Source organism: Amblyomma maculatum, chromosome 1, assembly GCF_055883805.1.
Source record: "Amblyomma maculatum isolate TAMU_Amacu chromosome 1, ASM5588380v1, whole genome shotgun sequence".
NCBI lineage: Eukaryota > Metazoa > Arthropoda > Arachnida > Ixodida > Ixodidae > Amblyomma > Amblyomma maculatum.
Window position 1 is genome coordinate 309,254,252 of NC_139344.1, and position 21,822 is coordinate 309,276,073.

Here is a 21,822-nt window from a genome sequence, read left to right on the forward strand (position 1 = left end):
GGGAAAATGGCACGATACATTGTGCAGTGCATTTTCATTTTAAGGTGGCGCACAACATGTATGTTATTCATGCAAATTTTTTTTTGTGTGTGTGTGTGTTCCGAGCGCGTGGCCGCACTTAACACTTCCATTAACACTCATGTTGGGTCGCTGACTTTCCTGACTGAACGGATTTTGTGCCGACCACCCAACACAGTATGCTGGCTCCGCTGTAGAGTAGTACGCAGCGGCGGCATCAACTCAAAGTGTACCGTGATCCGGGATGCGATTCACGCGGTAATTTGAACTCGCGGTGCCGTCATCGGGCAGTGTGGTTGATGTTCCCCACACATCTAACAAGTTTGGCATCGGCTGTAACGCAGGTCCCGACGGCACGCTTGTGGCCGGTGTCTTCTGGTTTTTGTTCCACACCCATTTCTTACGGCTTCCAAAGGCTCGTTGCGTGCACGGTTACAATCTACTGTTTTCCGGCATCTCGATTAAAAGGAAGAACTCTGCACAAAGCGGTGCATCGAGAAACATGAGCGCTGACGCGCACGAAGCGGCAGCGACGGCGGTGAACACCAGATAGGAACCAGACAGGAAGAAGAAAAAGACTCGCTGATCATGCCAGCCAATGGGAAACTCAGACCATAAACGGTCTTCGGAAAACCAGTGCGTGCAGCCAGTCCGCTTGGCGAAGATATTTTGAGATGGCGAAAATTCCGCACAAAGAAAACAGTTTCAAACCAAGCCCAAGATGGTGATTGGCCGGCTGCAACGCTCTCGGCGCGCCAAGTTCAATCAGATTTTTTCTTTTCGAGGGGGTATTTCGTGGCTGCCGTGACGTTTTGAAAGTCGATTTTATTGTATTGCCTGACCAAATTCAGTGTTAATAGTAGTTTGATCAAAATAGCTCTTTGGGCCAGTTCATACCAATGTTGGTTGATACTTAGCACATAGACAACACAAAAAACGGGGACAAAGGAACACAAAATGACAGGCTGCCAGTCCTGTCATTGTGTGTTCCTTTTTCCTAGTTTTTTGTGCTTGTCTTTTCATGGGTGTTATTTGAGTACAGGTGTCTGAAAGCATAAACGTTGCGAAAAGGAGTTTTTCTCAATCGATGTTTGATCATTTTCGACAGTTTTAGACTCAAGTCCCCTTAATTAACTCTACAGCTATTATCTTTAAGAATTTTCGCTACTGCAAGTCTTCAACTAATTTTATTTTCCCGGTGATTGCGCATTTATCAACAATCTGAAAGTTTGCAACTTATACGCAGTTTCCTTTAATGGCCACGGCCGCCGCCAGTATTATCCACCTAGGGTGCCTCGCATCGAGGCACCCTATATATACACCCGAATTTTGACCAATTAAAATCACCGTTCTTTGATACATGGTTATGGCCGCAGCGGCTATTCTCTGTTTCTGCGTGCGTGCCACAGAAAGCGGCGATGAAAACTTTTACCAGCTTCGAAAACTTGACGCGACCGATTGTGCAATCTCGGCCACTGCGCTGCGCCTCCTCGCCCTCGTCGACATGGGCTAAGTCACGTGTGCATTCCCCCGCACAAACTCGGCCCTCCTCACTTCGCGCGGGAACGCCACATGCTGACGATGTTCGAGTAAATTCGAGACTATTCTAGGCATAGCTTTGACAGTTTGACAGCGCTAGGCCGTTTCCGCTCCTCATCCGCGCCTCGACGTTTCTGCGCTGGCTATTTAAGAGCACGCCGCGCAGCCACCAAAGGTAAAAGCTCTATATCTGCTTAAAATGGCCTCTTGACACTATTTAAGCAGATTGCTTTGCCTTTGGTTACGTAGATTTATACTGACGCTATTGCTGGTAGTCCTACCGTTTATATTTCGGCATTTGTTACTTTAATTTGCTCTCGAAAATGAGTTAATGGCACTGATGGTGTCGGCACACAGCAGCCGTTTATGGCAGCGAATATGACATCACTAGATGGTAGCTTGATGATTTGATGAACACTAAATTCATGGCTAAATATGTTCATAGGTTAAGATATATTTTGTCATGCGTTTTCTATATCTACAAATAGGTAACAGCGCTTGAAAGAAAGCATTACAAGAAAAAACACTAGAGGTTCTGGTTATTGCTTCACCTCTTTTTGTGCCCCTCTAGCACGAATGCCTTTACCCCTGTGCATGCCTATGCTTCTGCTACCCTGCCTGGACCGCTGCTTTTACACTGGCGATATCTTGCTGAATTTTGTGCTGCCATGGGCAGGAAAAACTGCGCAGTCCCAGGCTACTCGAGCAGCGAAGGCGCTAAAGATTGCTATTTGCTCACGGAATGTGGATGGAAGCTGTGGGAATTGGCGGGTGTGCTGGAAGTATTTCTCTCGAGATAACTTCCAAGATTCGCCAAAGGTTTGGCATCCGCTGGCTGCAACCAAAAGCGGCTGCAATATGACATGGTGCTGACGGTGGCAGGTGCTCTACGCAAAACATCAGTCGAAAAAAGTATAATGAATTGGCTGAGCAGTGAAAGCTCATGCCGATTGCTGCCCACATTTTAGTTCAACGAGCCTATCGAAGTTGATACATCATCGAGGCTGCAATGTTTTTACTGCTTTTCTTTCTCAGGCGAGTAATGGTCCTGGCAGTAGTAGCTCACTGTGCTCTTGCTTGACAGTGATCAGTCATATAGACTCACGTGAGCACACTTGTTGGATTATTTGTCGCACTACCTTAGACTGCTTGCAAGTTCACCATTTTTTTTTTTTTTTTTTTTTTTTCAGAGCATCGCCTGCCTTGTGGCCTACCCCATTATCAGTGGGGGAAAAAGACTAGTATTTACATTCCTGGGACCCATGTTCCCTTTTTCCTTGTCACAGTGTCTGTTGACACAACAAAATGGGGGAAAAGTGTGTTAAAAAAAGGGATTTTTTTTCCCAATGACTTGAGCCCGTGCATGCGAAATGGAATTGATAGACAAAAATGGAATTCATCTCCGTGCTCTGGGTGTTTTTTGGAATGTGAACCTTTTTATTTTCCGCTGCAAGCTGCAAATTTGGAACACATTCACAGGGGTGAACTAGTTTATATTCCTTTTGGAGCAATGTAGAGCTATAAAGTAAAGCAGTGCATATTTCGAACGCATCTTCACGGTAATTTGATAGCTTGAATTTGTGTGACTTTATTAAGCATCATCATGCCCAGCTTAACTGGAAATGTGTACAAGATAAAGGCCATGAAAATTGAATGTACACAGAGCATCTCTGAAGCTGGCTGCATCAAATGCAAAGCAGGTGATACATGTAATGATACCTCACTGTCAAGACGTCCAAGACTTAGACTCACTGGTAAGCCTGTGAAGAGACCAGTGGAAAATTAGTCAAATACGCCACCACATTCAGTTGTCATCCCTTTTGACATCTGCGGATAAAACATATGAGCTGTCACTTGAGTTATTTTTGTGATTGTCATTTAATTACACCTTAGCCTAAACCCTTCACTCCTCCAATGGTGATGGCTTTGTGGTAGGGACTAGTATTCTCGCTCTCTATTTTAGTAGCAGGTGTGACTGTTCTTGTAGATTTGTTACATTAGATGTTATTAATATTTTTGCCAAGGATACGTGTCTCCCAGTGCACGAGTACGAGATTCTCCTGGAATTGTTGAAAGCTTGCAGACAGTGCAGGCTCCTTGTAAAGCAGAGAATTTCTGGCTCTGCACTTAACCACAGGGCTCGCACGCACACGCACACGCGCACACACACACACACAGTTGCTGCTATGTGCACAGAGAAACACTCGACTTGGACCAGCCATCCAATGCTCAACAGTGGGAAGTTGTGACGTTTTGTTCACTGAGGCAGTCTGCGTCTGTAAATAGAAAGGCACGCATGGCTGGGCCAGTCAGTGCGTGCTATGCCCATGACTGGCATGTTGCTCTTCACTCTTGGCTGGGAAATGTTCCGGGCCCGGCTTATCACAACCGGTGACGAGCGATAAACCACGGTCACGTCCGCGCTATCCACACTCCTGGATCGGCAGGGGGGTGGATACTTTATACTTTGCAGCGGATACTTTGCACTGTACTTTGTAGCGAACGACATCGCCGAGACGAAAAGACTGCTGTGCTTCTGACGTGCTGTGGATCAGAAACGTACTCGCTGCTGGGGAACCTGCCAGCCTCTATGAAGTCTGCCGACACCACCTTGGCTGCAATTTTCGACGCTCTGAACAAGGACTACTCGCCAAAGATATCGGAGGCTGTGGCCAGTTTCAAGCTTTTTCTCGACACCGGCGGGACGGAGAATCAATTAGCGACTTCATCGCATCACTAAAGAAGCTTGCCGATGACTGCAAGTTCGCATCGTTTCGTGAGCGGATGCTGCGGAACCAAATCGTGAGTGGAATTAACGATGTCACAATGCAAACTCTGCTGCTGGAAACTCCAGATTTGAATTTTGGGACTGCAAAGAATATCGTAATTGTCATGGAGGCTGCACGGAGGGATTCTCGTGCATTATGTACTCAGCTACCCCAAGCGACGCCAGTACAATCTGAGGAGTCTGCGAATGTTGTGAAAACCAAGCACCAGGCGGAGAATCATCGAGCACCCCAATGCCGTCACGTGAGCACCGTTTGCTTCAAGTGCGAGCAGAGAGGATATCTGGCCAGAGTATGCCAGTCAAGCACATCACAGGCTGCAAAAACAAAGTTCTGGAATGGACCAAAACCTGTCCACAACCTGGACGACGAGCTGGCGGCGCGGCGGAATACAGGCCGGAGAAGGAGGGAGCGTACAACCTATGGACGCTTCAAGCGGCCGGGCAAGAGCCAATGCGTGTTGAAGTTTCCATTAATGGGGATGACTTTGGACATGGAGCTTGGTACCGGCGCCAGTGTGTCAACTATCAGCGAGAGAAAGTTTACGCATCTGTTTCCCTCGGCAATACTGGAGACATCGGAAGTTCAGCTCCGAGGATGTTTCGGTGACACGAAGCCGGTGGTAGGCAAGTTCATGGCAACTGTGAAGCTCGGCGAGAGTGAATGCGTGCTGCCTTTGTTCATCGTGAATGGCCCGTGCCCAACGCTGTTCGGAAGAAGTTGGATGAAGGAATTTCAGCTCGGAATCGGCAAGCCAGAAACAGTCTATGCGGTGACGTCCGTGGAAGAAGTGGCGAGTCAATTCCATGAAGTATTTTCGGAGGGACTGGGCACCCTTGAAGGCGTGACTGCCCAAATTACCGTGCAATAGGGGGCTAAGCCTAGATTTTTTAAGCCGCGGGTCGTCTCGTTCGTGCTACTAGACAAAGTTGTTGAAGAGTTGCAGAGGATGGAGCGTGAGGGAATCATCCGGCCTGTAAAGACGTCCGAATGGGCCACGCCCATTGTTCCCGTAGTTAAGTGGGATGGCCGCGTTCGCCTGTACGGCGACTTCAAGATGACAGTCAACCCAGTGACGGTGCTTGAGTCGTACCCAGTCCCTCTCATCGAGAAGCTGTTTGCAAGGCTAACAGGGGGCGCTAAGTTTACAAAGCTCGACCTGAGAGATGCGTACCAGCAGGTTAAGCTGCACTTAAGCGGAAATTTGTCACCATCAATACCCCGAAGGGCTTATACCAGTTCACCCGACTTCCATTCGGGGTGTCGTCAGCACCGGCTTTATTTCAATGCGAGATGGAGAGCGTGCACAATCTTGACCATGTCACTGTATACTTTGACAATATACTGGCGATCGGCACCAACGACAGCGACCATTGGGCTAATGTGTGCCGAGTCATGGAGCGACTGAGGAGAGCCAGGCTGCGGCTGAAGCTTTCTAAGTGCGAGTTCATGGTACCAAGGGTGGAGTATCTGGGGCACGTCATCAGTGCAGCCGGTCTTCAACCGAACCCAACCAAGACCAAAGTCGTGCTGGCAGCACCAGTGCCTTGGACTGTGAAAGAGCTACAGAGTTCAGTTCAGTTCAGGCGTTCAGTCGTGTCCGACTCTTCGTGACCCTATGGACCATGTCACGCCACGCTTTCCGGTCTCTCACTATCTTCCTAACATCACATAACTTCATCTGCAGTGCCTCGAGGATGCCATCTAACCATCGCGTTCGCTGCCTACCCCTTCTCCGGCAACCCTCAACCTTTCCCAACATCAAATCTTTCTCCAGCGACTCCTCTCTTCTCATCAGAGACTCAGTCCATCCGCATGTGCTATGTGGCTACCAGACCTGTAGCTTAGTGTATATCGGTACCCAGACAACAGTACGGCCCATCATCACAGCACAGGTGAGGCATCTGTGCTGATCACAGATGCCTCACCTTACGGACTGGGGCAGTCTTGGCACAGCGCGAGACGTCGGGGGAGGAGCATCCCATTGCTTTTGGGCTTAGAAGGCGCGGGCTCCTTTTCCAAGCCACGAGCCCTGGTAAGCCGAGCACCAGGCCGGGCCGTGGCTTGTACCCATTTGAGAAAACCGGTGGGTGTCCGGCCGGCAATGGGAGTCGAACCCACTACCTCCCGTAGCCGAGGCGGGTACTCTAGCCCGGGGCCACGGCTGCGGTTACTTGGGCTTGATCAACTTTTATAGACTGTTCATGCCAAACCTGTCTAGTGCGTTGCACCCCCTGAACCGCTTGCTGGGAGCAGGGGCCCGGTAGTGTTGGACATCTGAGGAGGAGCAAGCTTTCTGGAAAAGCAAAGAGCTGCTTATGTCCGCTAGAGTTTCATCGCATTTTGACCCTGCAAGACCAACTGTGCTGATCACAGATGCCTCACCTTACGGACTGGGGCAGTCTTGGCACAGTGCGAGACGTCGGGGGAGGAGCATCCCATTGCTTTTGCCTCTCGAAGTCTGATGGCTCCAGAAAGGAACTACAGCCAGTTGGACAAGGAAGCGCTAGCGCTCGTGTTTGGGGTCACAAAATTCAGACAGTACTTGTGGGTTCGACTGTTCGAAGCCGTCGTTGACCACAAGCCACTGCTAGGTTTGCTCACAGCAGACAGACCTGTCCCCGAGTCCTGCTCCCCCCAGGGTGCTATGATGGGCCGTACTGTTGTCTGGGTACCGATATACACTAAGCTACAGGTCTGGTAGCCACATAGCACATGCGGATGGACTGAGTCTCCTGCCACTTCCCACAACAGTTTCCTGTGGACTGTCCTGCAGACGTTTTCATGCTCTCAGTAGTATACCCACGAGTTCTGTCATCAGCTGCTGTTGCTGACGCCTCTGGCCGGGATCCAGTGGTTTCACTAGTGAGGGAAGCGTTGTGGACCAGCCGCTAGCTGGACATGGGAACTGAGGGGAACCCTATGAAACGCAGTTCTCTGAGATGAGTGTGCAAGGGAACTGTGTGCTCTGGGGCAACCGTGTGTTGGTTCCTGCATCACTCCAGGGCGACATATTGAGGCTGCTTCATGAGGGCCATCCAGGGATATCCAAGATCAAAGCTGTAGCTCGGAGCCACGTATGGTGGCCTGCAATGGATGAAAATATCGCTGTCGTCCAGGGGTACCCCACGTGCCAGGAGCAGCAGCGAGCGTCGCGGCCAGTACTAGTCGTGCCCTGGCCGTTCCCGGACAGACCCTGGTCAAGACTTCATGTGGACTATGCTGGGCCATACCGGAGCACTTATTTTTTTATTGCAGTGGATGCATATTCTAAATGGATTGAGGTGTTCCTAGTTTCCTTGCCATCTGCGGAAGCCACCATTATGTGCTTGAGAGTCATGTCCATGAACCAGGGTTTACCCAACATTGTGGTGTTCGACAATGGGCCAGCGTTTATTAGTGACATGTATGGAACATTCTTGAAGAAGAATGGGGTGAGACGGATGCTGGTACCGCCATACCATCCAGCATACCATCCAGGGGGGGGAGGTATTCGCCGGAATCTTTCAGCCAGGGCCTAAATCGGTACCGGCTGTAGTCACAGCTCAGGGAACATTTTCATCGGAACTCCAACTGGCAGAAGGACGACGTTGGACACGCCATCATGATCATCTCTGGCAGGCAAAACCGCTACCCCAAGTTGAGCATAATCAACTGTCCAGCACAGTCACGGACCCTGGCGTTCCTGGGCCCTGTCCTAACATATCCAAGCCGGCAGAGCAGGTTGTGGCCCCTGACTTGTCAGACCAGAGTTCCGGAATCTCCTGTCCGGGAGTTTCAACTGAGGAGCCAGGGCAGCCAAGGGCTGCAGGAGGTACATCGTCCACATCATCCCCTTGTCAAACACCTGTCACCACGCCTTCCAGACGGGACACCAGGGTTCATCGGCCTGTACAGTGCTACAGCCCATAACTCAAGTGCTGCCATTGTTACACTTAATCACCATATAGTTGTTGGGTTTTTTTATTAACTTAGGGTGGTAGGGATGTGGCGTTTTTGTTGATGTGACGTTTTGCTCACTGAGGGGCGCCACTGCGCCGGTCTGAGTCTCTAAATAAAAAGGCACGCATGGCTGGGCCAGTCAGTGCGTGCTATGCCCTCGATTGGCATGTTGCTCTTCACTCTTGGCCGGGAAATGTTCCCGGCCTGGCTTATCACAGAAGTGTATTGGCTTTCAAGAGATCTTCCCTGGAATTGTTGAAAGCTTGCGGGCTGTTCCAGGCTCCTTGTAAAGCAACAATGAATATTTCTGGCTCTGCACTTGAGCACAGTGTGCACTGAGAAACACTTGACTTAGACCAGCCAGCCAATGCTGAAGTTTTGGGAAGTGTATTGTCTTTGAAGAGATCTTCCTGGAATTGTTGAAAGCTTGTGGGTTGTGCCAGGCTCCTCGTAAAGCATCAATGGCAATTTCTGGCTGTTCACTTGACCACAGTGCATGCACACAAAAGTTATCACAGTGTGCACTGAGAAGCACTCGACTTGGACTAGCCAGCTAGTGCTGAAAAAGAAGGAAGTGGGAAGTGTATTGACTTTGAAGAGATCCTTCTGGAATTGCTAAAAGCTTGTGCATTGTGCCGGTCTCCTTGCAAGGCATCAATGACCATTTCTGGCTGTGCATTTGACCACAATGCACGCACATGCAAGTGACCACAGTGTGCACTGAGAGGCACTCAGCTTGGACTAGCCAGCCATGCTGAACAAAAAGGCAGTGACAAGTGTATTGTCTTTGAAGAGATCCTCCTGGAATTGTTGAAAGTTTGCGGCTGTGCCAATCTCCTTGCAAAGCATCAGACAATTTCTGGCTGTGCACTTGACCACAGTGCACACACACACGTGACCACAGTGTGCACAGAGAAGCACTCAACTTGGACCGGCCAGCCAATGCTGAACAAAAAGGCAGTGGGATGTGTATTGTCTCTGAAGAGATACTCTGAGAATTGTCGCAGGCTTGTGGGCTGTGCCATTCTTCTTGTAAAGTATCAATGACAATTTCTGGTGTGGCACTTTGACCACAGTGGGCTCACTGAGAAGCACTCGACTTGGACCAGCCAGCCAGTACTGAACAAGAAGGCAGTGGGAAGTGTATTGTCTTTAAAGAGATCCTCCTGGAATTTTTGAAAGCTTGCAGGCTGTGCCAGGCTCCTTGCAAAGCATCAATGACAATTTCTGGCTGTGCTCTTGACCACAGTGGACGCACACACAAACGACTACAGTGTGCACTGAGAAGCACTCGACTTGGACCGGCCAGCCAATGCTAAACAAAAAGGCAGTGGGATGTGTATTGTCTTTGAAGAGATACTCCTTGAATTGTTCAAAGTTTCAAAGCAATTAGATCCGCTGCGTAATCTCTGTCTGCTCCTGACTGCAGAGCTTACAGAACGTCCCCAATAGCCATAGTCTATCTGGAGGCAAATGAGCTCTCTAGGAGTACACTCACATGTGCGTATATTCTTAGAATAAGGTCATGAAGAAAAACACCTTTGTTATTCCTTCCAGAATAAAATTCACCAATACACTTCAAGCAAAGAGGTCATTGATACCAAGGTTTGAAGAGATAGGGAGTGCCCTTGGCATGTGGGATATTGCACAAAGCAAGAACCCATGGTGCAACTTAGCAGCAGTCTGTGATCTCATGCTAATGCAGTTCAACAAAAGCCAAAGCCCTAAAGAATATATAAAAAAGAAAATAGTAATTTATTTAGTGTAAAGTTGAAGATGTGCACGCAAAGACAAGGAAGAAGATTCAGTGTGCTGTCGCCAGTAGCATCGCTATCGGTGTGTGTGCTGGACCTGCTTGTACGTGGACTGTTCCTGGCAGGTCCCGATGGAAGTGGCCGACTGCTCTAAACTCGCTTTTGTTACTCCAGATGGCCTGTACGAATTTAATGTTATGCCTTTCAGCCTTTGCAATGCTCCTGCGACATTTGAGCACAGGTGCTTGAAAACCTTGAATACCATTGAATTACGGAAGTCTGTTTTCAAGGCCCTTAAAAACCTTGAATTTATGACTGGTCCTTGAAGATTCTTGAATTCCTTGAATACTAAATTTGAACTGGTGTTTTTCGTCATGAAAACGTTTTTGTTGCTAAAGTTTTATTATTGACTGAGTTCTGAATGAACTGCGGGGAAGGAAACGTATCGATTTTTAGCCTATTTAGCGCATTCTCGTTAGGCGGCTGGCAACACTGCAGTGGGCGCGCGGCTGCGTCGTCCCATCGCTATCGCATCGCCATCACTCACCGAGCCCAACGTTTTTAGATAGGTTTACCGAGCCGTGTCTACGCTGGCGTTGCCCTAGTGCTTGCATTTTTGGAATGAGCGTGGCTTCTGCCTGTCAGCGCACGTGATATTTTCATATGTGACACAATGCCCGGAGAGAGCAAGTTTCAGGCTACGTGGCTCCACCATGACGAATACAAGCAGTGGATTGCGCCTGATACAACGAGTCCGCATCGGGCTAAGTGCAAGCTTTGCGGTAAAACTGTGGATGTGACTGCCATGGGTGAATCCGCTTTAAAAAGTCACATGAAAAGCGGCAAGCATATTGGTGCAATGAAGGTAGTGCAAGGGAGCGCATTGAAAAGGTACCTGACGCCGGTCGCGGTAGAGCAGTCTACTAGCACGTGTTCCTCGCAGTCGCCAAGCCTAAACGATGCTTGCAAAGCGCACGAGCTTGTCACTGACGCTGAAATCCTTTGGACTCTGAAAGTTGTGACATCCCACTTTTCGTACCGGTCGTCATCCCAAGCAGGGGAGCTATTTCAGCACATGTTTCCGGACAGTGAAGTGACAAAGGCGTTTTCTTGTGGTGAAAAGAAATGCGCCTATATGACGTGTCACGGTCTCAGGCCTTTCTTTCTTTCAGCATTGCAGCGAGAAATGGAACAGTGTGAATTCTATGTCGTACTGTTTGACGAGTCGGCAAATGACTTTCTGCAAAGTAAGCAAATGGATGTGCACGTGAGGTGTTGGGACTCTGCTCACCAAGTGACGACCAGGTATTACACCTCCGTTTTTATGGGGCATTCCACAGCCGATGACATTCAGGAAAAGTTGCTAAGCGCCCTCGAGCCTTTGCCTCTTGCCAAGATTCTTCAGATATCGATGGATGGGCCCAATGTCAATCTGAAGTTCTTCAAAGGTCTTCAAGAGCACTTGCAACAAAACCACCAAGTTCTGTGCGTGGACTTAGGCACTTGTGGGCTACGCACAGTGCACAATGCTTATAGGGCTGGAGTTTCAGCGACTAAATGGGGACTTGACTGCTTGTTGTCTAGTCTGAGTGCAATTTTTGAAGGTGCTCCAGCACGGAGACAGGACTTTTCGGCAGTTACAGGCCAAGATACGTTTCCTCTTAAGTTTGTCGCCCACCGGTGGGTGGAGAATGTTCCTGTAATTGAGAGAGCGTTGCTGTTGTGGTGTGACATGAAAAAGTACATTGAGGCTGCTAGAAAAAAAGAAGTCAACCTGCCAAAATGTGCATCGTTCAATAACTTGTGGGAGTTCTGCTGTGATGCTTTGCTGCCAGCAAAGTTGAATTTTGCCTTATGTGTGGCGATGGCACTGAACCCTTTTCTGGTAGAGTACCAGACAGACAAACCAATGGTTTTTTTTCCTTGCAAGGGATTTAGAAACTGTTCTCAGAAAGCTGCTGACGAAGTTTTTGAAATGTTCGATCCTGTCTGCCAAAGGGATAGTGGGTCTGCTGAAGATCGACATTGATAATGCCGAGAACCATGTTCCACTTGAAAAGGTGGATATAGGCTACAAAGCAGAGCAAGTTCTCAAGAATTCTAAAGTGAGCTCAAAGGACGTGTTTCAATTCCGGATGGAATGTAAACAGTTTTTGATCAGTGCCACAAAGAAAGTTCTAGACAGAAGCCCCTTGAAGTTTGCATTTGTTAGGGGCCTTTCTTCACTAGACCCACGACAGATGTGCTCGAAGCCAGAGGAATGCCTTGCAGGTTTCAGAAAAGTGTTGGACACCCTCATCACTGCAGGTAGAATGGCTGATCACCTTCGAGACACGGTGCTGGCCGAGTACACGGAGCTCCTGCACGAGCAGAAACATCAGCTTAGACAATTCGACAAGTGCGCTGACAGACTGGATGTATTTTACCCTGATCTCTTGAAGTTCAGTTCAACCTACTCGAAGTTGTGGAGCATTGTGAAACTTCTGCTTGTCCTCAGTCATGGCCAGGCAACTGTCGAGCGTGGATTCAGTGTAAACCGACAGGTGTGCGTTGAGACTCTGAGGTACCTTTCATATATTTCACAACGGATCGTGTGCGATGCGGTTGAGAAAGCAGGTGGTGTTCTAAACATTCCAATCACCAAGGAACTGAGGATCGCTGTGTCAGCTGCAAGGCAGATGTATGGAGCATACTTGGAAGCCCAGAAAAAGCAGGACCTTGAAGCTTCAAAGCAGAGAAAAAAGCACTGCATTGAGGAAGAGCTTGATGCAATGAAAAAGAAAAAGAAGCTGGAATTGACAATTGATGATCTCATGGCATCTGCAAATGCCTATGCTGATAAAGCAGAGGCAGAAAACAATGTGACACACATTGTAAAGTCGAATAGCCTCAGAAAGACGGCCAAAGACAAGAGTGAGGAGCTACACGCCATCAAGCTCCAAATTCAACAAAAGCTGCTGGAGCTCCCCTGAAGTAGCCCTGAGGAGCTGCTTCCTAAGGATTTTTTTGTTTTGTGCAGTTGAAGCAGTGGACAATATTTTGTGAGGGTATAGGAAATAACCAACAATTTTATAAAGCTAATTTTTTTGCTTTTCTGCGGGATATGACCAAACTTTCACTGTGATATTTTATGAAGCTATATTTAATTTTTTTCTGTGCAATAGAAGCACATCTGCGTAGTGATGTTTTTTTTCTTTGTGGAATAAATATTTCAGACGTTTTGAGAGCACTGTTTGAAGATCTTTGACAATGAAAAAAAAAATTAAGCCCTCGAAGGGGGCCTTGAAAATCCTTCTATGGGGGCTTGAAATTCCTTGAATATCCTTGAATTTTTTTCTTTGCCACCTGTACGAACCCTGTGAGAGAATGATGGGCACTATTTTGTCTGTGGAAAACCTGCCTCTGCTATTTAGACGACATTCCATTTTAGGGCACGTCTCCAAGGAAGGCGTTTCTCCAGACCCGGCTAAACTTTGAGCGGTCGCTGCCTCTCCCAAGCCGAGATCCATCAATGTCCTTCGCAGCTTCCTAGGCTTGTGCTCCTACTTTCGTCGGTTCATTCGAAACTTCGCCTCTATTGCTGCTCCTTTGACGCAGCTTCTGTCGGGCGGTTCCGACTTTTCGCTCTAGTCACCGCAATGCGATGATGGTTTCAATATGTTGCGCCGCATCCTCACGACACCGCCCGTCCTGCGTCACTTCGACCCGATAGCCCCTACTGAAGTACACACCGACGCCAATACGCTGTCGCCTATGCAAGTCGAACGCTCACGAAGGCGGAGTAAAATTACTCGGTCACTGAAAAAGTGTTTGGCAATATTTTGTTCTCTGACCAAATTCCGTCCTTACCTTTATGGCCGCCCCTTTGAAGTTGTGACCTACCACCATGCGCTGTGCTGGCCTTCCTCCTTGACAGACCCATCCGGCCGTCTTGCTAGGTGGGCTGTTCGTCTACAGGAATTTGATGTAAACGTAGTCTACTGCTCTGGACGCAAGCATCAAGACTCTGATGCCCTTTCTTGCTGCCTCCTTCCAACTGAGGTCGCCTGCCTTTCCACCTTGAGTGCCTCGGCAACGTCACTTCACATCAGTGGCATGCCTTCTGCGCAGCGGGGAGACACCTGGGTCGCTTCTCGTATCGAGCTCCTCTCAGATGCATCGGCTGCTTCTCCATCACGTGTGCTTCGCCGCCAAGCATCACACTTCGCCATTCGCGACAGCCTTCTTTATCGCCGCAACTACAGTGCTGATGGCTGCAAATAGTTGCTAGTCATTCCCTGCCACCTACGCTCTCAAGTCTGTGACTGCTTTCACGCTGACCCACAATGTGGTCATGTGGGAGTGTTCAAGACCTACCATCCGCTACACTTACGATACTACTGAAGGGGCATGTACAACTTTGTCATCGAATAGGTTCGCTCATGCCCCGCCTGTTAACATCGCAGTTCCCCTAGTCATCTTTCTGCTGGCGAGTTGCAGCCGTTACATTGCCCACCATGCCCGTTTGATCGCGTCGGTATTGATTTATACGGCCTGCTCCCGTACACTGCTGCTGGAAATCATTGGGCCATCGTTGCGATTGACCACCTGACGAGATATGCTGAAACCGCTGCCCTTCCATCTTCCACAGCCTCAGACATAGCCTCATTCATTTTGCAGCGATTCGTCCTCCGCCACGGCGCACCACGTGAATTACTCGGTGACAGAGGATGCGTCTTTTTATCTGACGTTAATAAAGCTCCTCACTGAACGCTTTAACCGAACCCTTGGTGACATACTTTCTAAGTATGTCTCCTCCAACCACTCTGACTGGGATCTCCTACCATATGTGACATACGCATACAATACTGCTACACAGTCAACTACCGGTTTCTATCCGTTCTATCTTCTTTACGGCCGTTACCCTTCTACCCCACTAGATACCATTCTTCAGTACCAACCAGACGCATCCGAGTATACCACTGCTTCTGAAGCTGCCCGACACTCAGAGGAGTGCCGCCAAATTGCCCGGTCTCTCACAACTGAAACCCAGTCCCACCAGAAATCCCGCCACGACAACCATCGGACGACACCGCAATTCTCTTCTGGCACTCCTGTGTGGCTCTGGATTCCATCAGGTACTCCTGGATTATCTTCAAAATTTATTTCCAAGTATCACGACTCCTATCGTGTTCTGGAGCGCATCGCTCCTGTCAAATTACATTGTGGAACCCCTGACGCCCTCACCTGATCTCTGTTGACGAGGCCACGAAACTGTCCACGTCCAGCGCCTTAAACAATATTACGACCCTGCCATTTTGCCTGCGCCGTAAGTCGCCAGGGTGGCTCCTCTTCTCCCCGAGGGCCCTTGTAAAGATGAAGATGCGTGTGCGAAGACAAAGAAGATTCCGTGCGCTGTCGCCAGTGACATTGCTATCGGTGTGTGCACTGGACCTCCTTGTACGCGGACTGTTCCTGACGTGCTTCTAGATCGCGTCCCAGTACCTCAATAAACCCTGTGATGATCGCTTTTCCCAGGCGAAGACAAGTCCACTTGTCGAAACGTTGGCTCGACCGGCGAACTGAGGCGTCCCCCCTTTACCCTTGTTCTAAACCCCTGCCAGTGATGATCGCTTTGCCCAGACAAAGACAAGTCCACTTGTCGAAACGTTGGCTCGACCTGCGAACTGAGGCGTCCCCCTTTACCCTTGTTCAGTGCTCTTTCATACCGTGTAAACCATCTTCTTCCTCTCGTTCTACCTGCATCCTTCAGTAATTTTACAAAGGCAATTAAAAAACTTCTACTTTTTTGGTTGCATGGTAGCGGAAGAGAACTTCTAAATGCGCATCCCTAAAGCCAAATGTTATACTGACCTGGTAGCCATAGAAAAAAATAATAAACGTTGATTCGCTGAGCGTACTCTCAGGTCTAAATTTCAGAAATGCACGTTAACGAACCCCAGGTGGTCGAAATTTCTAGTCATGCACTACGACGTCTCTCACAGCCTAATTTGCTTTGGGACGTTAAACACCATAAAGCAAATCACAACACAGGGGCATAGCCTAATATTCTGTTGGGTCTCAAGTCATATAGGCATTGACGGCCATGAGAGAGTGGATGCATATGCTGCACAAGCTCTCAAAAAAAAATAATGAGAAAGTCTGTATGCCACATAGAGACTGCATGAAGTAATTACAGCATGGTGAATGGCAATTTATATGGAATAATGAAAAAATAATAAATTAGCCTTGTAAAGCTCATATCAGGCAGATGGAATCAAGCACACATCAGCAACGCTTTACAGGAGTGCCATAAACACATAACCACATAAAGAGCCATTGTTGATTTAACACGTTTTTAGTTTTGTTGTTGGTGCATGATGCCCATAAAACCCCAGTGACAAATTAAATTAGTTTTTGATGTATAGCTGCAGTTTGCAAGTGTTATATTTGGGAAGCAGGGGGAGAAGTGTGTATGTTGACCATGCCTTGTGAACCACAATGGTGGTCATGCCTCGAGGACCAACTGGTTACCTCACAAACGGTTCTCTCATTTTGTTGCAGCGCTGTCCAAGGAGGTGATACTGCCAGACGTGGAGAACGAGGTGAGGTTCAATTGTGGAAATATTGAAATGGCTTGTGCTTCAGTGTTTCTTGTTTTAGCATTGCCGACATTCTTGAAAATTGCTGCACACTGTTAAGGCTCACGAGGCCACATTTTACTACTGCAATGTACCCTTTGACGTTTGGGTATGCATTGCAGGGGGGATGTGGATCATGCTAAAGGAAAAGCACCTCAAGGCTGACTAAGAGGGGCGGTAAAGTGAAAAATACTCTCTTCCTTGTGGTGAGACTAAATATGCAATGATAGTCGCAGCTAAAGTAGAACAAGATTTTTTGCTTATTTGAAAAAGTGTGGCGGCAGCACTGGGTGCATGCTTTTTTGATTTCCTTTGGCACTGCATGCAGCAAGCGCCCTTTGTGCTTTTCAACATGTTTTGCTCATCTACATATGTATGGATTAGTCTGCGAGGTTTCTGGTTCATACATAGCGTGCAGGTGCAATGTAGTAATCTGTCAACATTCAGTCTTTGTTGGTTTTCGTTGGTGCACCTCATCAGTTTAGCACCAACACTGAAATATACACGAGAATGACCACTCGCAGAAACTTCTGTTATATTTTTGGATAAATATGGGTGCTGTTGTGATCGGGACTACTCCGCTGGCTTTCAACAAGGCGCTTGACGCCGCCATGACGGGAAGGAGGGAACGCACAGCGGCCTGCGATACGCACGAACAAGACGCTCCGCTGGAGGAAAAGAGGGAGCACGAAGAATTATGTTTCCGGCAGCCGGGCAGGGATGACCGCCTGTAGGGCTGCGTGTTCTCCGCGGTCTCTTTGAAGCCTTCGGCGGGACTGCTCTGTTTCCTGCGAACTGCTGTGTGCCTGTGTCGGCGTTACAGTGACAGTTCTACCGAAAGACAAACGGTGACTACGTCAGACCTTTGGGAGCAGCCGTGCCTATGTGTTCTGCACTTTATGGTTACTGTATTTCTCTCTCTCTATGGGCTACGCGCCCCCATTATTGTACAGTTGTTTAGGGCAGTCTCTCCAGAAATAAACGGAGATGGTTGAGCATTGAGTCTCTTCCTCGAGGCCCCGGGCAGCGCACGGAAGGCCCAGCTCCTCGCAGCTTCGATCTCGAACCACTGCCCGGGCACAACAATCTGGCTGGCAGCGAAGGGATCACCATGCATCGGAGCCCCATGATTACAGCTTGGTGAGTGTCTGACTTTTTCCCTTTGAGATTTACCAGGCTCTCGAAGTATGTGTCAGAGCTGGCAGGTGTATCCATTATTGGAGACAGAGCATGTTGTTTGCGACCTGTCTCGATAAGGAACAATTGGGGAAAGTCTATTGTCAGCTGATCATGAACCTCAAGTCTTTACGGCAGCCTCAATTGCTATGGATGTGTAAAGAGTTGGGGGTGTAAACGGGAAAGGCCGTGCGCAAGCCTCAACTTGTCAATGCCATTCTCGCTCTGAAAGCAGACGACGATGAGCTCATTGAATGTTGGGAGCTAATTAAGGAAGTTAAGGAAGAGGAACTTAAGAAAATTGAGGAAGAGGAAGAAGAGAAACGTCGCGCAGACAAAGTCAAGCGCTGCGAACAGGACCTTGAGATGAAGCGGTTAGAGTTTGAATTTAAGAAGGCTGAAGCATGTCTTGCTGCTCCTGAGGCAATCAGCGTTGGAGACGGGGGCAATATTAAGATCAGAGATCTGATGCAATCTTATCAGCTTGGTGAGGACATTGGTCTGTTCCTCGTGAACTTTGAGCGGACATGCGAAAAAAGGTACTTAACACAAGACTCTTGGCCGCAGCACCTGTCGTCTTTGTTGCCGTGTCAGGTTGTTGATGTAATTGCCAGACTGAGCAAGGAGGACTCTGCCAATTATGATAAAATAAAAGCGAGCTTTCTAAAGAGGTATCGTTTGTCACCTGAAGTGTTCAATCAAAGGTTTCGTAAAGGAACAAAATCGAAAGGAGAGACATACCAGGAATTTGGCTACAAATTAAAGATTGGTATAGTGGCTGAAGAGTGCAGACGTCTAAGGCGATCATGATAGTGTCCTAGAATGCATGTGCTTGAAGCAATTTTTTCACACCATACCAGAACCGATGTGGCTCTGGATATTGGATTGGTTGGAGGTGAAGACAGTGCAAAAGGCCGCCAAACTAGCAGACTAATACGCTTCTTGTTGCGGTGTCCTAGAAGACATCCGCGCGAGAGAGTATCGCAGAGAGGGCGAGCGACGGGGTGAGTCTGGGCCAAGGCAGGAGAAGGCTGGTGCGAAGCCTTTCTTGCGAGAAAATAGGGCTGCAAAGAGAGATGAGCCTGAGAATGGCATCGCACGGGAGCAAGCAGAAGTCGTTGATGAAACGAAAGAGAAGGAAAAAAAGAAAGCGTTTGAAGCCTAAAAGCCTATTATTTATTACAAGTGCCAGCAGCCAGGGCGTGTTGCGTCAGGTTGCAAGGGTCCGCGCGTAGTGTTCTCCCACGTGAACGGAAGCGATGAAAATTTGGCACTTCTTAAACCTTACAAGAAGGAATTCAGTCAATGGAAAGAGTTGCAAGGTTCTTCGAGATTCTGCCGCAACAGTGTTCATCCTTTGTATGTCAGCGGCGCAGATTTCACGGGCGAATGTGCTTGGATCCGTCAGGCTGTGCAAGAAGACAGCGTCTGTTTGCCTCTGGTGTGCGTCCTTATCGAGGGTCCTTTCGGGTGGTGGTGGTGAACTCTTTTATTGCGCCCCAGCGGACCAGTCAAAGGACCGGTTGCGCTGGCTTAGAGGAGGTCGGCGGGGATCCCTTGGGATGCCGCGGCCTCCACCGCGCGCTGGATAAGCCAGCGTTGGTCTGCTGGCTCGGAAGTACGCAGGAGAGACTCCCACGTCTCTGGGGTGTTTGAGTTGTCTGTGTTGTAGTGTGTACAAGTCCACACCATGTGTATGAGAGTGGCTGGAGTTGAGCAGTGTTTACACATGGGGGCTATCTGTTCCGAAAATATCCTGCTGTATAAGATGGGGAGTGGGAAGCTGCCAGTTTGTAGTTTGCTGCTGTTTCGCTAGCCTGCCAAAGTAGTATCCTTACTTATTTTCTAACAGGTCTGAAATGCTGTTGAAGGCGCAAGGGACCAGTTTTGAACAGGGGGACGTCAGTGCACTGACGCAGTTGAAAGCAAGAGTGTTAGCAAGTCAGCTGTGCTATGACGAGCCCGTTGAGGGAAGCAGTCGCATTGAGAACGGCAGTGACACTCAGTCAGACAAGGGCGCAGCTCTAGCTGCAAACATTGAGGAAGTGGTGACGACAACAGACAAGTGAGTGAGAAAAGAATGTCGCTTCAATTCTCCCACCATCTTGCAGTAGGTTCGAGCGTTTGCTGTCTGTAGACAAAGCTCTCGTTTCGTAAAAAAACAGGAAGAGGATGACTCTATCCAGAAAATTTACAATTCTCAAAACGAAGGAATAGGAGAAATGTGACGCTGCAAACGAAAGATGGCCTCCTATTTCACCACTATAAGGACAAAAGAGGCGTGATGTTTGCTCATCTAATTGTTCCAAAAAGGTACAGAGAGGACATGTTTCATCTGGCACAAGGAAGCGGATGGGCAGGCCACTTACGGCTGAAAAAAAGTAAGGCACGCCTCTTGCAGGAATTTTATTGGCCTCTGTGTTTCAGGGATATGGATAGGTTTTTGAGGTCTTGACAGCTGTCAACGCGTAGGGAAACCGCATGACGAACAAAGGCTCCTATGCAGCTAGTTCGGATAATCGCAGAATTATTCCAAAAAGGTACAGAGAGCACTTGCTTCATCTGGCACATGGAAGCGGATGGAAATGCTTGGTGATCGACATTGTCAGACCGCTTCCAGCCACGAAGCAAGGTTATAAGTACCTGCTCACACTGCTTTGCCCTGCGACGAAATTTCCGGAAGCAGTGCCACTTAAAGAGCTGAGCTCTACAGAGGTCGTGGACGGGCTACTTTCTGTATTTTCACGAGCGGGTTTTCCCTCGGAAATACAGAGTGAAAAACGGTAGTGTGTTTACCAGTGCTCTAACCACAACATAGAAAGGTAGTGTTGAGCGATGTCATTCTACTTTGAAAAGAGTGCTCTGAGCACAAGAAGGAATGGGACGCTTGCCTATCGGCCACATTGTTCGCGCTCAGGACGGTGCGTCACGAGTCAACGGGGTTTACACCCGCTGAACTGATGTACGGGAGGAATCTCCGACCTCCTTTGCTCCTGTTGAGAGAGATTTGGGAGGGCCGAGGAGAGGATTCCACAGTCGTGGAGTACGTCCTGAGGTTTCTGGAAAGTCTAGACAGGGCAGGCAAATTAGCCGAAGCGCAAATGAAGGAGAACAGAGACATGTCTAAGGTCTATTACGCCCGCGGTGCTAAAGAATGGTCATTCAATCCGAATGATAAGGTGATGGTCCTGTGACCGTCGAAGGCCAACTAACTCGAGATTCAGTGGGACAGTCCTGCTGTTGTTTTGGAGAAGCTTTCGGCGACAAATTACGTAGTGCGAATGCCGGGCAAACGAAGTATTTGCAAAATCTATCACGTGAATCTTTTGAAGCCCTATTTTGAAAGGCAGTCAATCGTAAACCTTGCGTTAAACATGCCAGAGGAGGTCAGCTTTGAAATTCCAAGCGTTGAAAATGAAAGGCGTGATTACACGGCATCTGGTTGGTTGGTTGGTTTGTGGGGTTTAATGTCTCAAAGCAACTCCGGCTCTGAGAGACGCCATAGTAGAGGGCTCCGAAAATTTCGACCACCTGGAGTTCTTTAACATGCACTGACATCGCACAGCACACGGGCAGATTACACGGCAGCTGAGATTGAGGAACTCGCCTCGAACCCAATTCTCTTGACCGAGAGCAGGCAGAGAGCCTCCGCAGACTGATCGCTGAGTTTAGAGATTTGTTCTCGAGGCGACCAGGAAGAACAAATCTGGTCGCCCACGACATCGAGCTAACTGACACGGCATCGGTCAACTCAAAGCCTTACAGAATGTCTTCACACCACCGGGATATCCTCCAACGAGAGGTGGAAAAGATGTTAGAGCTAGGCGTTATTCAGGAAGCTGAGAGCGATTATAGCTTGCCTATGATCATTGTTGAAGCGCCAGGGAAAGATCCGCGACCCTGTGCCGATTAATGAAAACCGGGGCTGGGCAAGATACTTCGAAAAAGTATCTTCGATGGTGATACACGATACCCTGAAAAATTGTA

General features: G+C 48.6%; 1 protein-coding gene and 1 pseudogene across 3 annotated transcripts in view; both read left to right on the top strand.

Moving 5' to 3' along the window:
- LOC146207034 (cyclin-dependent kinase 14-like) overlaps positions 1-21,822 on the top strand; it is a 222,876-nt gene that overhangs the window by 36,108 nt on the left and 164,946 nt on the right. For all 3 annotated transcript variants that reach the window (XM_084592726.1, XM_084592665.1, XM_084592597.1), the window contains one exon: positions 16,583-16,623. In XM_084592726.1, coding sequence (XP_084448852.1) covers positions 16,583-16,623 — 41 coding nt within the window. The remainder of the gene's footprint in view (positions 1-16,582; positions 16,624-21,822) is intronic.
- Positions 10,198-13,132, top strand: LOC146207035 (uncharacterized; annotated as a pseudogene).